This window comes from Poecilia mexicana, unplaced genomic scaffold (genome assembly GCF_051168715.1).
Source record: "Poecilia mexicana isolate PSO_F unplaced genomic scaffold, ASM5116871v1 scaffold_4, whole genome shotgun sequence".
Taxonomy (NCBI): Eukaryota; Metazoa; Chordata; class Actinopteri; order Cyprinodontiformes; family Poeciliidae; genus Poecilia; species Poecilia mexicana.
This window is the reverse complement of record NW_028263373.1, coordinates 13,478,368-13,492,748: the sequence shown is the minus strand read 5'-3', so window position 1 is coordinate 13,492,748 and position 14,381 is coordinate 13,478,368. Positions and strand designations below refer to the sequence as shown.

The following is a 14,381-nucleotide window of genomic DNA, read 5'->3' as shown; positions in this document are numbered from 1 at the left end:
TTATTCACTTCATATGCTCAATTTATTACATGCATACTTTTTATGTGTGTGGATCTCAAACAAATTCTTTTTGAAATAACAGTAAAATGGGCTTAAAAGGTCCACAAACACATGTATTATCCAAACAATAGCTTGTCTGATGAATAGCGTGAAGGGATGGTTTCCTCTCTTACTCTTTCACTTTAGCTCATAAAAACCTTTTTACATTGTGTTGGCATTGTAGGGTTACATCGACGTATTTGCCTGTTGTCTTGGAAAATAAAACTTTGGTTTGTTTACTTGGATGAATGAGCTAATAACGAAGGTTTCTGAGCAGATGTTTTTTCTTATGGAACTGATAACGGAGGTTTCAGTGAAGATGTTTTTCTTCCTTGTCCAACCGAAACTCCTTGTCCAACCGAAACTCCTTTGAACCAATTAGCCGGAGATGGGAGAAACTGAGAGAAACTCCCTACAGAAGAGAGATGGGTGGAAGGCGCCATGTACGTGACGGAAGAGATATATAAACAGAATCGCATGTTTTAAGTTTCACTTCTTCTTCTTCTCTCTTGCTTTTCTTTTCTCACACGCTGATCTCTGATACTTACTCTGATTTTCTAAATAAAATTTCTAAAGACAAATGCGCGTTTCTCCGATTGATTCGCTCACTCCCGAAAACAATTTCTCCTAAACACCTGTGTAACTTAAAATAAATACAGCAGAAATGTCAGAATCAAAAGTGCAGTAAACATAATAACCAGTTGTTACTGACCTGAGCTGCCCCCAGAGGAGGAACTCTCAACCTCTTCATGGCCCTCTGACGATCTCCTTCCTCCAGCTCTGTGGTGACCAGAGTCTAGCCACAGAAGGATATCATCAGCGTATAATCTTTATTTTGTATTTGCGTTTGTGGAGATGTGAGCAGTCACCTCTGTCTCAGTGATGAGCTGAGTAATCTTCTTGCAGGTGTAAAACGGAGCCACGTCCACATGAGCAAGACGCCATTCGACTCCACGAGTCGTGTCCAGGATCTTGTCGTGTTTTTTCAGGATTTTACGGAAACCAGTGAAGTTCAGGTTCTGAGGATAACGTAAGTCCAAAACGTTATTTAAGACAGGAGTCAGACACGCTGCTGCAGGACAAAGACGGTGAAACAATTCTGTGTGTGTGCGTGTGTGTGTGTGTGTGTGTGTGTGTGTATGTGAAGGGAACCTGGTAGTTCTGGAGCAGGATGAGGCTGAGGTAGAACTCGCTGAAGGCTAGCTTCAGGTCCATGATGTTGTGGTTCTTGGAGCGCTCCTCCTGCCTCAGGTGGAACAACGTCCTGCGTTTGCGAAGGCCGGACGGAGCGTTGCGCTCTCGCTGGGCATCCATTGATGACTGCAGCTCATTTTGCAGCGTTGCAAACCGTCTCTGAGCTTCAGCGAGCTTTTCTGCAGACAGAATGATGAGATTGTGCTGAAAACTGTAAGGTTAGTTTGCATTTCGCACAGCACAGACCAATCTTTAGAAGAAAGCTTACAGAGAGGAACAGATATATTCCAGTCTGCAGAAATCGCAGCAAGCATTAGTCCATTGAGTGATTCATTTTTCTTATCAGGACGATAAAGTAATAAACTAAAACCAACAATATAGAAATACTGAGAAATCTGGTACTGATCATTAAAAAGGAGACATTTCAGCTGTTCCAAATGCTGAGGAAAGGTTTCTTCAAAGAGCATCAAGAAGCTACAAGAATTTGCAGAGCAATGGGGAACGTGCTAATCTTAAAATTCTCTTCTCTCCCGTTACTTCCAGGAAACATAAGCACATGGGCTGAGATGGCATGTGAAAGCTGCATAGAGAGTGAGGAACCACTATGTGGGTCAAAGATAGGTTAACACTTCCTCAAAGGAGTAACATAGTTCCTTGTAGCCTGTATGACTAGAGTAAAATGTTTTGGGTATCCTTCTCCAAGCTTCTCGCAGTGGTTTGATTGAATTTTGGTCAAGTCGTCCAGACAAAAACGACGTAACTGAGATATTTTGCGCTTGGAGTCATTGTTTCTTTGCATCCATGTGTGCCCAAGTTTGAACATCCTGTCTAATGCTTGATATGTTACTTCACTATTTCCAGTAAAAATTTTTGTCGTCAAACTGAGACAGAACCTGTCTGTTTCCTGAAGATGGCTGGAGATTCTCCTGGTGTTCATACTTGCATTTCAGTGGTTGAACATATTACCCTGACACTTTCAGGTGAATGAAAATGAAACCAGACTTCTCTACCTGAAACTTTGGAAGAGTTTTGTGTTTTTCCAAGTCGGTCAAGGCGATGTGTTTGAGGTGTTGTCATAAAATGCATCTACAGGTTTTGGCTCCAATTAATACTAAACCTATAATTATGAGGATTTTCTCTTTATTTGAAGGGATCAAAATCTTAATGTATGCAATTTTTTGAATTGAAAAAGACAAGTTTGCTTTATAAAACGAAAACACTTTGAAATTGATATGGTAATCCTAACTGACCTAAGACAGGAAGTCAGATTTAACATCAGACAGTGGTGAAAATAGGTTATGTATGCAACCGCAGACAAGTAAAAGACACACATATATTATGTTATGATTCATGCAGTCAGCCTGACAGTCTGGGAAATCAAGGCTACAGCGGCTTCCTACCCGTCCTTAAATTAATAAAGTCACACTGCTGATGCTGAAGGCTCACTGGTGACTTTCACGCTTTGTTGCTTGAACTCACCCTGACACACAATCACACTACCTCCCTCTCTGGAATGCCACGGCTCTTTATTGACAACTATATTCTCGGTAATCCTCTTGCTTGAACTGTGCAGTCCGTAATAACAATCCGTGACAACAAAAGGAGGCTCGGAGAAGCCAGTACACCCACTGCCCTCTGAAAGCAGATTTAGAGTAAACCTGGAGTCTGGAGTGAAGGAGAAAAACAGAGGACATTTATCTATGTGGCTAATGAACCTTAGACAGCAGCTGGTGGTTTAAATTTCAACCAAAGTGGGTTGAGTGAACCATTTTATTTGACCTCAGTTTGGAGACAAGGTGAATATGTGTAATAATAAAACACCTGCAAATGTTGACAAAACCTAGTCCTCTTCCTGGATTGTGATATTGAACCTGCAGTCCAACAGTCAGGATTTTAGCGCAATGCAGTAGGATGGCTTTAAGAGGTCAAGGACCCCTTTCAGAGGGAGATACAGGCACACAGAGCAATGTGGAGGCAGGTTGTTCATGTAAAGTCAGCACACATTTATCTCCATCTCTCCACGGTTCAATCAACCCTGAAATCCTTTTTAAATAGCTACACATACACACAAGCACACACACGCACACACATGCGCACACACCTACACACACATAAACAGACATGAGATAAACGCACTTGCTGGGCAAAACTGTGGCCTTTCCTCTTTCCTCCTTCTGTGTTGATAGCAAACAAACTGGGTGAAATAATGTTTTCATGCTAAACATTTACCCTTGTCAGACAAACTGCCTGCTGAAGACACAGCGAATAACTCTAGTACTGATATAGCATGACCCCCCCTGCTGTTGCACTAAAATGAAGAGGATGCATTCTTTACTGCTTTTTCTTTTTAAAATCTCTAAGATATTCAACATTGCTGTGCTCCTATGAAGGTTTAACCAGCATAATACTTATGAAAAGGACCAAACTTTTGCTGTAGTCATCCACAGTAGATAATGGACCTAAATAGTAAAATGTACTTTATTACAGGTCCTCTCAATTCACATAAGTTTGTAATTTATTATACTGGTAAATGGCTTACTCCACTCTGCTGGGAAAGAAAAACTTCCATTACTTCAGTAACAAAGCATCTTTCTAACTATGAGCCGAGTGACTTATACTCATTTTACTGCTTTTGCCATCAATCAGCCTGTACTGTCCCATCGTTATGAGCAGGAACAATCTTTCCAGTTAACCTTGTCCCTGCGCTGACCCACCTCAGGACGCAATTTCACAGATGGCCTCAGGAGGAGGCAGCGCCTGGCTTTACTACAGACACATTTCCATGAACTCAAGTTCTAGAAGTATCCGTCTGGTACCAGAATATATTATGGAGAACATCTCAGATTACACAGCACACACACGCAGTCTCACTTACTTCTTGAAATACATGCATGCTTTCTCCCGTAAGCATGACTGCTACTGACCTGTTGAGTCTAATGACTAAGGCTAAACCCAGTGTTATCTAGCAATTCCTTCCTTTGCATCCCAAGTAATGAAACTGGTTACAAACCCCTTGTGCAAGAGTCGTAATTTAATTGTGACTTTTGATATATTTTCGTGCAAATGTTTCTTTCTTCTGAGGAAAAAGACGGGCTTTCACTAAATCAAGTACAACTGTTGTTAAAGAAATAACATTTTATCCCCGCGTTGATTGGATTCATTCTGATTTTCAGTATATTTGTTTGAAACTGGATCAATAAGAAGGTATGGGTACAGTGACGATTTCTTAAATTTTGATATTAGAGCCATAATAAAAAATTACCAGAGCCTCGATCAGATCTAAAGTTGCTTGTTTCAGCAGCTCATAAAATTACACAAGCAGAAGCTTTGAAAGTTTGCCAGTGCTGAGCGGCCAGGAGCTTGATTTTCTATTTGTAGAAAAAAAAAAAAAAACTATTTACGTTTACAACATGTAACCTGTTGCAAACCAAAATGAGACTTATTCAAATTCACAGGCCAAAGAAATGCCCAACTGATTTATTTATCTTCATGACCCAGAGAATTTGTGGAGTAAAGTAGTACCTGAATAGAAAGTGTTGATTTTCAGAAGCTCCTTCTCACAGTTCTGGAAAAACCTCTCCTCAAACTTAGCGTAGTATCGCTTCACTGTGTCTTCATCTGTGACTGGAACAAAAAGCAAAAAACAAGCAGACAGAAGGTTATTGACTTTTTTACAAACAAGTATGTGTAAGAGACTATAACATTTCATAGTCCATCCATAGCTTTCACACAACACAGGTGGGAAAGCTTAGTTTATATTAAGCTGAGAGGCGCTGAAGGATGAAACCTTATTAAGACCTTTTGAAAAGGACGAGATGAGATGTGATGAGAAGTAGACATCTAATGTGATGGTGTTTTACACTATATGTCTGTACAAGAACCATTCAAGCCTTACATCACCAATTGCATATCCAAATGTCAGATGGAGTAGTGTAAAGCATCTTGCCAATAAACTGTATAGCAGTGGAGACATTCTAGTCAATACAAATTGACTAGAAATTTTGTACTATTTTATGCTCTAAAGTTTGTGGGGACTGTGTACTTACAACCCCTTCCTTTTCCAAGACATTTGTGCATAAAGTAAGGTCCACAAACTTGTGGATGAGTGAGTTTGGGGTAAAAAGGTCTCCACTGTCCTGCACAAAGTCCCAACTTCATCCAAACAAAACACTTTTTGGATGAATTAGAGGTGAAACTGAGAGCCAGATATTCTTATCCAACATCAGTGTCTGACCTCACAAATGCACTTTTAGGATGACTGTCAGAAATAAGCTCTTTCTGAGTTTTACCTCAGAAAGAGGTAAAACTGAACATTTTACAGATTAAGAACGGGAACCCACTGGTGTTCAAATGTAAATGAAGGCAGATTAGCTAATACCTTTTAATATTAATACTTTGAAGTTCTCCAACGGCAATACAACTACTGTTGCTACATTTGGCCATGCCATCTGTACCACTACATTAATAGAACATTAAACATCCAAAATGGGATAGAGTTGAGCTAGTAACTCGTTTTGCTTTCGAGGCATTCATTAATGATTAGGTGACTTAAATAGCTAATCCTTCTGTAACCCTGAGAATTCCTTTAAGAGTTCAGGAAACCTCAGGCAAGCAGACTTTCATTCAAGTCTGAATTAGACCTACAGCTTCTTCCTGCCTCTCCATGGCTGAATAAACCCTCCTGTCTTTTTCAGGACATGCCAATTCAATCAGTATTGATGCGCTGTCTCAAACAATTCTCTGCCTCATTCACAGCAGGCTACCCAACACCCTACAGAGCTCAACATGCAGCCAAAGGAAAGTGACTGTAAAAAAAGCACATTCACATATATGATGTACAAATAAGTACCTACAATTGTCTTTTAAGCAGCCTTCCAATCAGCAAATGTTTCATCATAAATAACATACTGAGTAATAATTATAAACCTACTCAGAGTTTTTGATACCAAATCCTAATCAGCCCAGAGTTTTATTCAAAATTAAAATTTTTACTCAAAACACAAAAAGACGCTATTTGATTTTAAGTGAGCAAATAGTAAAATATTTACTTATCAACCGAACATATCACACAAAGTAATCCTAAACTACACAAATATATTGAGATAATTTTTTTTATAAATGTTAACATCTCAATTATCCAACAGTGAAGATTTAAATGCTGTTGTACGCACAGGTGCTAATTAAAAAGGAATTCTGTATTTTATTGATTTAAGTAGTCAAATAATCATTCTAAGGAAAAACAATACCGTACATTGTAAAGGTCAGTTCAGTGTGCAGTTTGAAACTACTCTCTAGTTCAGGACTACAAACCTGTAAGGGGCTTAAAAATGTTCTCGGAACAAAGACAAAAGTCTATAAAAAGCTGAGATAAATGTTAATTCTGATATGTCCAATACTGACTGATTTAAATCTTAATGCTCATTTTCACAATTTATTTTTCTAACTCTAAATATCAGTTTACAGATGTATTCTTCAGTATGACACAGCTACACAGGTGCATTTGGTGCTTTGCAGCCCCTGAGGATCTGCTCTCTGCCACGCTGCATGTCAGGCTGTTTCAGGTGGCTGGATGGATGACGGCATGGAGGGAGCCACATTTATACTTCTAAACGATTGGCCAGCAAACATTAGCTGTTTCGGCAAAGTGATCGAGCACCTAGCTGGCCAGTGCAGCCTGACACAATGACTGATGGGCTAATACACCGCTTTGGTCAGACCTGCAGGCAACAAGCATACGGTGAGGTAATTCAAAGTAAAAAGGTTACACGGCTAATGAAAACCCTGAAACAACAGTGAAGCATGAGGCGTAGAATAAGAGGCAGAGAAAAGTGGAACATTAAAAATCTATACCAAACATTGCAATTAAAGTAACTGTGTTAGAGGAACTACAAAACGATTCACTCAACTGACTATTCCAGGTGAGTAATCAAGTTTAGCTCATTGCTGTTGAAAAATGCTGAAGTGAAGCTTTGGTTTTGGGCCACCTTTTTACTCAATTGTTCCTTTAAAGTTCCCAGAAAACAGACTTTATTAAAGCTCTGCTTTGTTTAGGTTTCTTTTTTTTTTTAAGTTGGAAAGTACAATTGTGTGCTTTAGTTTCATACAAAAATGCTCTGAATGGGTAAAAGTTTAATTTACGACTTGTACACATGCCTTACTGAACCGTATGGGCTGTAACAAAATTCTTCGGTATGAATACATGTAGCATTGCTAGATTGCTGGCACACTTAGGAATACATCAGTACCATTACTGAGACACAGAATGTGCCCACATCTCTTTGTTTTAATAAAATTATATTTGTATGATATTTGTGAGTCCAATGAGAACAATGAAGGTGACAATCTACGATTCCACCCCTACTTCTTTGTTTTCAATTAAACCTCACTGACAAATTATTAGAGCATCCATATTGATGCACCTCTTCTAAACCTCACACTCCTTATGCTTACAAACAGAAAGATCTAAACCTCATTAGCGTAAACTCTGTACATTTTGGAGAAGGAGTCAGCATTTTGGTTTCCTTCCCAAAGGTAATTCGACATGTAGACTGCGGAGGGAGAGTCTCTGTCATGTCAAACAGCATGGTTTCTAATTATCTCTTATCTGGAGAAATGATGGCAGAGACAACATTCACAAGTTCAGCAATCTTCGCAAAATGATAAGGAACAATACCCAGCAGAAACTTAAACAAGAAATATAGCATTTTATAGACTTCTGCATGATACGGTAATAATTTTCAACACTATTCTGAGATGTAAATGACATTCTTGGCTGTCTGCAGATGGATAGTTGCAGCCAAACTGACTTTCAGACAGCAGAGCAACAAAGAGGAACCCTGCAGCATTTCCTCCAGCCACTGTTTAAAGGTAATGGAAACTCTAGTCTTGCATGTGTGTGACAGAAAGATTTAATACAGCAGTCGGGAATAAACAGCCTGTTTCTATAGGAGTGTGTAATTCCAGCATTATAACTACTGATTTATAAAGAATATATTTCATCCAGATTAACAAAGACAAAACATTAATATGTTGTAATTATATTTACCAACATTTAATGACTATAATATACAGACACACGACTACAGGGCCCATTTTGTCTCACTTCTAAACAGGCTGATAAATTATTCAGGTGATTTTTTATTGCTGAAAACCTTTATTGTTTAAAAGTAAAATCTGGGGATTTTGTTTTTCCATCGCTTGCACAAATTAACAGCAAGTTTAGAGAGTTTGAAAAACTAAATCATAGATTAAAAAATACTAACATTTTGGGGGGAAAAAAGTCAACCTAATTCAACCCATAATTTTATACATATACAGCATGAGTAATGAAAATTATACTTGTTGTGCTCAAGGTCACAATGTTTAAACTGTGCATAATGTCTGATAGGAATGCAGACGAAATATAATAAAAACAGGACCCCATGTGACATCAAGAAGGTGAAACTCTGCATCATTAAAAACCAGATATTTGGAGAAAAAATGCATTACACACATTGGAGTATGTTGTGCTTATTTGGGAGCTTCACTTTTTTTTCAGACAAAGAATTGTGCTGGTAGCTAGAAAAACAACTCTTGACCTACAGTATTCCCAGAGCGGCTTGTAGACGGCAGCCTCCCTCTCTCCGCTAACCCCTTCTTCTGTAGATTGTATAAATAAATGATGAGACAGCTTCCCCAGAACCCACTCCACTCACCCCCGAAACAGTTCACTCACACAGACACTCACACACACACACTCCCCACCCCCCAGCTTTTTATATTCCTATACAGGCGTTCTTGTATAGGACGCCTGTATGGACTTGATATTAAGAACTCAAAAGATAAAACAGAGCAACCTTCCTGTACTGCATTTAGCCTTCCTGTTATCTGCTGAAATATTTTTCTTTCTCTAATTCTCAGAAATGTGTCGACCGGCATGTAAAAAAACCCCAAAACATTGCTTTAAAATAGCTTTGTCTGACTTCATCTTTTAAAGCTCACAGATACTGAAATAGTTCACTTTGAGTCTTCTCAACAACATTCATACAATATCTTGTCAGTAAGATCTGGTAGCAGGTAAGCATCATACTGTTCAGAAAAAGATCTTCAGTTTCTGTCTGACTGGTCAGGTCAGGTCAACCACCATATAAAACCACCAACCGTTAAACCTGCTGACCAGGAGAAGGATCTGGAGACAAACTGGACAAATCCGAACTTCAATATGGTTAATTTTTCATTTGTAAAGTTCCTGTAATGATATTTTTAATTTTGCTTTTACCATTAATGAAAATGTATGGTTCATTAAAATCTCAAATGTAATCTTTCATTACACTAGAGGGTGAACACAGGATGTATTTCTTTACAGTCCGGTAAAACAGTTATACACATGAGAACACCCTACGCAAATTGTATGTCCCTGATTTTAAGGCCTATTAATCCCATTTAATGACACCTCTCAGATAACATTATTCTCAGGGGAAGCGAGCAGGCCATTACAGTATGATTGTTGCTCTAGAAGATGCTGTTATCTCCCTCCTGCAAGCCCACAGGTGTTAAATCACAGGGAAAGACAAACTGAGCTATAAAAGAGAATAGGATTGACTTCATTCGGGCCTGATATTAATCTAGAGGGACCAAAGACCTGAATGTAGGAAAATAAACTGGATCTCCTCCACTGGCAGGCTTTAAGGAAGTGAATGCAACACGAATACCAGCCCCCAGATGCCCCCCTTCCCTCCATCACGCCTGTTTTTCTCACTTATTCCCATTCAGCCCTCCAGCCACAATTAATTCTACCAATCATCTCTCTCATCGAGGCCAGGGGAGCATTAAGAATGCACACTCTCTGGGCTAGGATGCCAGCCAAACATGACCGGAGGCAGGATGAAGAGCCACTGTTGATCCCAATACATTGTATACTATTTGTACAACAAGAATGCAAGCAAAGCAGTTTGAAGAAAACTGAACTAAGAAGAGATATCAAATAGTGAACAGTATCCTATGTCCAACATATTCAGAGAGGAGCTAAATATATTTGTTTTGCTAGTTGTGTTGGCGGATGAGCGAACGAGCGAAAGGGAAAGAACATAAGAGACACATGGGATGGGCAAATTACCAGCAGCCGTTTGAATAAAAAGGAGTAGAGGCATGAGGCCAGATGGGGTGTGAGATTATCCTAGGAACCACAGGGAAAAGACCCAACACCCAAACACACTGGAAAATTATATAAGAGTCTAGCAGACAGAGAGAAGGTGGAATACAAGCGGAAATGTGATACAGGAAGAGACAGAGACAAAAGTTGTAACTGGATGGAGAGAATTTCAAATCACTGCACAAGTTCAGATGCTGGTAGACATGGTGGAACCTGAAAAGTATAGGCAAGCAAAGGAATATCAACCAAACGCTAGATTACATTAAGACTAATCTCATTTGAAGAATATGATACAAACAATTGCCTTTATGTAAAATAACTACGTGTTGTAAAAAAACCTATTTGTTATTTTTAATTTATCAGATGATGGACTCCTTGACTATTTTTACATTTCGGGGAAAAAAACAGGTATGAACACAATTTAATGTCTTGTTGCCCATGCAAAGCTCATGGATTTTCTATTAAATATCCTCAAAATTAAAGATGCAACAATCAGAATTATGTCTGATCTTTCTTTTTTTTTTTTGGAAAGGTTTGATTATCCTATAGAGTTTTAAACAAATCATGTCTTTGGGAACTATAAAATACAAAAAGCCATGAGGACAGAAATTAAAATATTTTGTCTAGCCTTCTTGCCATTATTATTTATATTAGGAACAATAGTAATGCCACATTGTGTGTATGAGAAAATAATAGTTGTAAAGAGTATTACTGCATGTTTCACTAAGTTTAATTGAAGACTAAATTTAAGATCTATGTGGATTATTTCTCATAATCCACATAGATCTTCACTGCTTTGGTGATTTTACATGTAGATTTGTCAATTTTAGCTCAGTTTCATTGTGGTAACTAACGACAGGCTTAAGAAAGTTACTGATGTCCTTATTTTCAAGCCCAACCTTTTTAAATGTACACTTTCTTATAAAGAAAGACCTGCAAACAACTAATTATTAATGACAAAATTCTCCATTTTAATAGAAAGATAACTCAAAAGATAAGACAGAGCAACTTTCCTGTATTTAGCCTTCTTGTTATCTGCTGAAGTATTTTTTTTCTCTAATTCTCAGAAATGTGTCGGCATGTAAAAAAAATACATTCCTTTAAACAGCTTTCTCTGACTTCATCTTTTAAAGCTTACAGAAACTGAAATAGTTCACTTTGAGTCTTCTCAACAACATCTTGTCAGTAAGATCTGGTAGCATCATTTGTTTACTGTTCAAAAAAAGATCTTCAGTTTGGGTCTGACTAGTCACTGGTCAGGTCAAACAAGCTGAAAATTGTTCAGTCGACATTTAATTTATTGGTGTTTCTTCTGTCAAATTGCAGACTGTTACTGTTGACAGAGTCAGTAAATCAGTAAATAATAATCAAAGGCAAGGGGAAATAAACTGGAGTCGTAGTACTGTACAAATGTCTCGAAAAGCATCTCCTAAAATTGCTTCCTCATTCAGAATAATGGAGCTGAATACATATAAAAAATGGAAATGTTTTCTCTCTGCAGCAATTACCCAAATAAGAGCTCAAATAAAGTTCCTACAATTACTCTAACAGGCAAAGTTCCTGAGAGCAACATTAAAATGGGTCATGTTTTTCAAAGGCTGGTTTTCTCCATAATGTCTCCTGCAAAACAATACATGACAACCGAGTTACAGAGGACAGCATGCTGAGTGTGTCTGTCTTTTCAAACCACATCTCATTAAGATTTCCCTTATCATTTCTAAGCTTCAATATACAGACTCTGCAGACTGGGGAAAGAGGTCTGTTAAACTCAAAATGGACACACATTTAGGGCAGCATCCTACTGAAACATAGAGCACTGTGGTTGAAACTTTATGAAAGCCTAAATGTGCAGGGGTTCAAAGTGAAGAGAAGGTTAAATAGATATATAAGAGAATAGGAATAAAGTTGGGATGGAAGTAAGCTGACAGAGGACAGAAATGGACCATGCAATGTAAGATTCAAACAAATGGCACAGCATAGATGAAGAAATGAAAGTTAATTACTGCCTCCAACAACTTCTGAGGAAAGGAAAACACCAAAGTCCCTCTGTGCATCGTCTGAATCGCTCTCCTCCATTTTGTTTTTTATCAGTTTCTTTCTTTTTCTTTCTCCTTTCTTCTCAGCTGCTCCTTAATTTCCAAAGCTGCTGCTGTGAAGTTTTATCTCTGACAGACAGAACGAGGGGAAAGTTTGGCCCAGACCTTTCTCTCTCTCCCCTCCCAGCACTGAACAGGGCCTTGAAGATCTGAACCGTTTTTTCTGAGACTCTCACCGACTTCCTGCATCTCTCTCCAGGTAGATACGGACTGAATGAAAAAGGCAAACCGATAACAGTTTGAAATAAATTCTGATTCATCTCATTCACTGAAACGATCACCAGGACATTTTAGCTTCAGTCACATCTCTCAAACTTTGTCAGACAATCTGCGCCCGTGAAATCTAGAACATTAAAATATATAAGCAATAAATTCCACTGTGCAGATGTTCTGCCCTAAAGCGTTATGACACGGGAGCTGTAATATCTATTCCGATTCAACTAACTTTTGATTAGTGTGTATTATAAATGTAATTGCATCCTGAGCCACATCAGCGTTATCTCTCATAATCTGATAGTTATCATCAATTTCACATATCCTATAGTCTGCTATGACTGGCAGAAGTCTAACAAAGGATATGGGCAAGTATCAGTGTCTTAGTATGCAAACTCACATACTGCTCAGATCTCTCATAATATAATAACCAAGGAAAATCTAATTTTCTTTAACAGATCTGTTTCCAGCTGTTTTAAAGGGAAGCGTTACTGCGGAAACATTCTGTAGGAATAATATAAGCAGATACCTCTAATGTCAACCAATATTAACGCCAGTAGTAAGAATATGTTTTGGCTTTCAAATAGAACAATCAGAAAATGTCATACATTTTGTTTTCATATTGTGATACAATAGAGCTTTGGTATTTTTTTCCTTAAGATCATCATACCCTAGTTATGTTACAGCTATAAAACCTTTTGAAACCTTTTGAAAACACAGTTCTAGTATAAATGTCAGGCAGATCAAAGGTATAACAAAGACACTTATCTCTAAATTATTAGATGACATTAGTAGCACTACATTTTGCTCCTATACACTTAAGGTTTAGCCTGTTAGAAATGGGATGTTCTCCATTATCTGTCATCAAGGAGTCAGTCTCTTCAATATTCATGTGTTTAAAAGAGAAGTAAATGTTTTAAATTTGGTTAACTTACATTTGCTAACATCTGAAAGGTAGGTGTAGATTAAATAAATAACATTTTAAAAACAGTTTGGGGCTTTTGAATAACTGCAACATTAAATCTTACACTTGTGTCTTAAAAAAAGCACGAGACAACCGCAGCAAAACAACAGAGAAACTCCACCATCTACTGTAGTCTCTGGTTTTTGACTATTCCTGTTTCCCTAAATGATTAGACATCAACACTTAACTGCACGGCCCCTGCTTGCATATGTATGAGCCTGTTGTGCATTTAACCGAGGTCTGTCGTACAAGTCTTATGAATGCAAAACATCTAGCCGCTGCCACAAAATGATTTCCCTAATGCAATGAGGTGGAAAAATGAAGACAGCAGCACAGACTCAATAACCTTTGGTTAAAACCTTTCCTCATAGCTATTAACATTAACTTAATAGGTCAGTACTTGTTTCTCTCCCAAACTTAACTCCTCTGAAGAACCAAAGTAAATTAAAAAAGGAAAAAGAGCTAAAATAATCCCTTATAATCGAAAATCTAAAAGATCTAGAGTGAAATCTCTTTCAGGATTGTCCACCATCAGATTAACCCCATTAGTCAGGGCTTGTTACATGGTCATGGCTCATTAGAACAACAATAAGGTTTATGTTCTGCTCTCAGCATCAGCAAACATGACTGATATTAATCATCATCTAGTCAACAGAGATCAGAGCAATATGTGGCTCATGCCTCATTGCAACACTTTGCTGGAAAGAGGATGGAGGACTGGAAGTGCTAATCCGTCAATTTAGCA

The 14,381-nt window shown here is 38.1% G+C and overlaps 1 protein-coding gene across 1 annotated transcript in view; it reads right to left on the bottom strand.

The window, feature by feature from the left end:
• xpr1a (xenotropic and polytropic retrovirus receptor 1a) overlaps nucleotides 1–14,381 on the bottom strand; it is a 65,508-nt gene that overhangs the window by 16,372 nt on the left and 34,755 nt on the right. The window contains exons 3-6 of the mRNA XM_014973409.2: nucleotides 4,756–4,857; nucleotides 1,192–1,412; nucleotides 909–1,058; nucleotides 752–835 (exon numbers count right to left, since the gene is read on the bottom strand). Of these exons, the coding sequence (XP_014828895.2) occupies nucleotides 752–835; nucleotides 909–1,058; nucleotides 1,192–1,412; nucleotides 4,756–4,857 (557 nt within the window). The remainder of the gene's footprint in view (nucleotides 1–751; nucleotides 836–908; nucleotides 1,059–1,191; nucleotides 1,413–4,755; nucleotides 4,858–14,381) is intronic.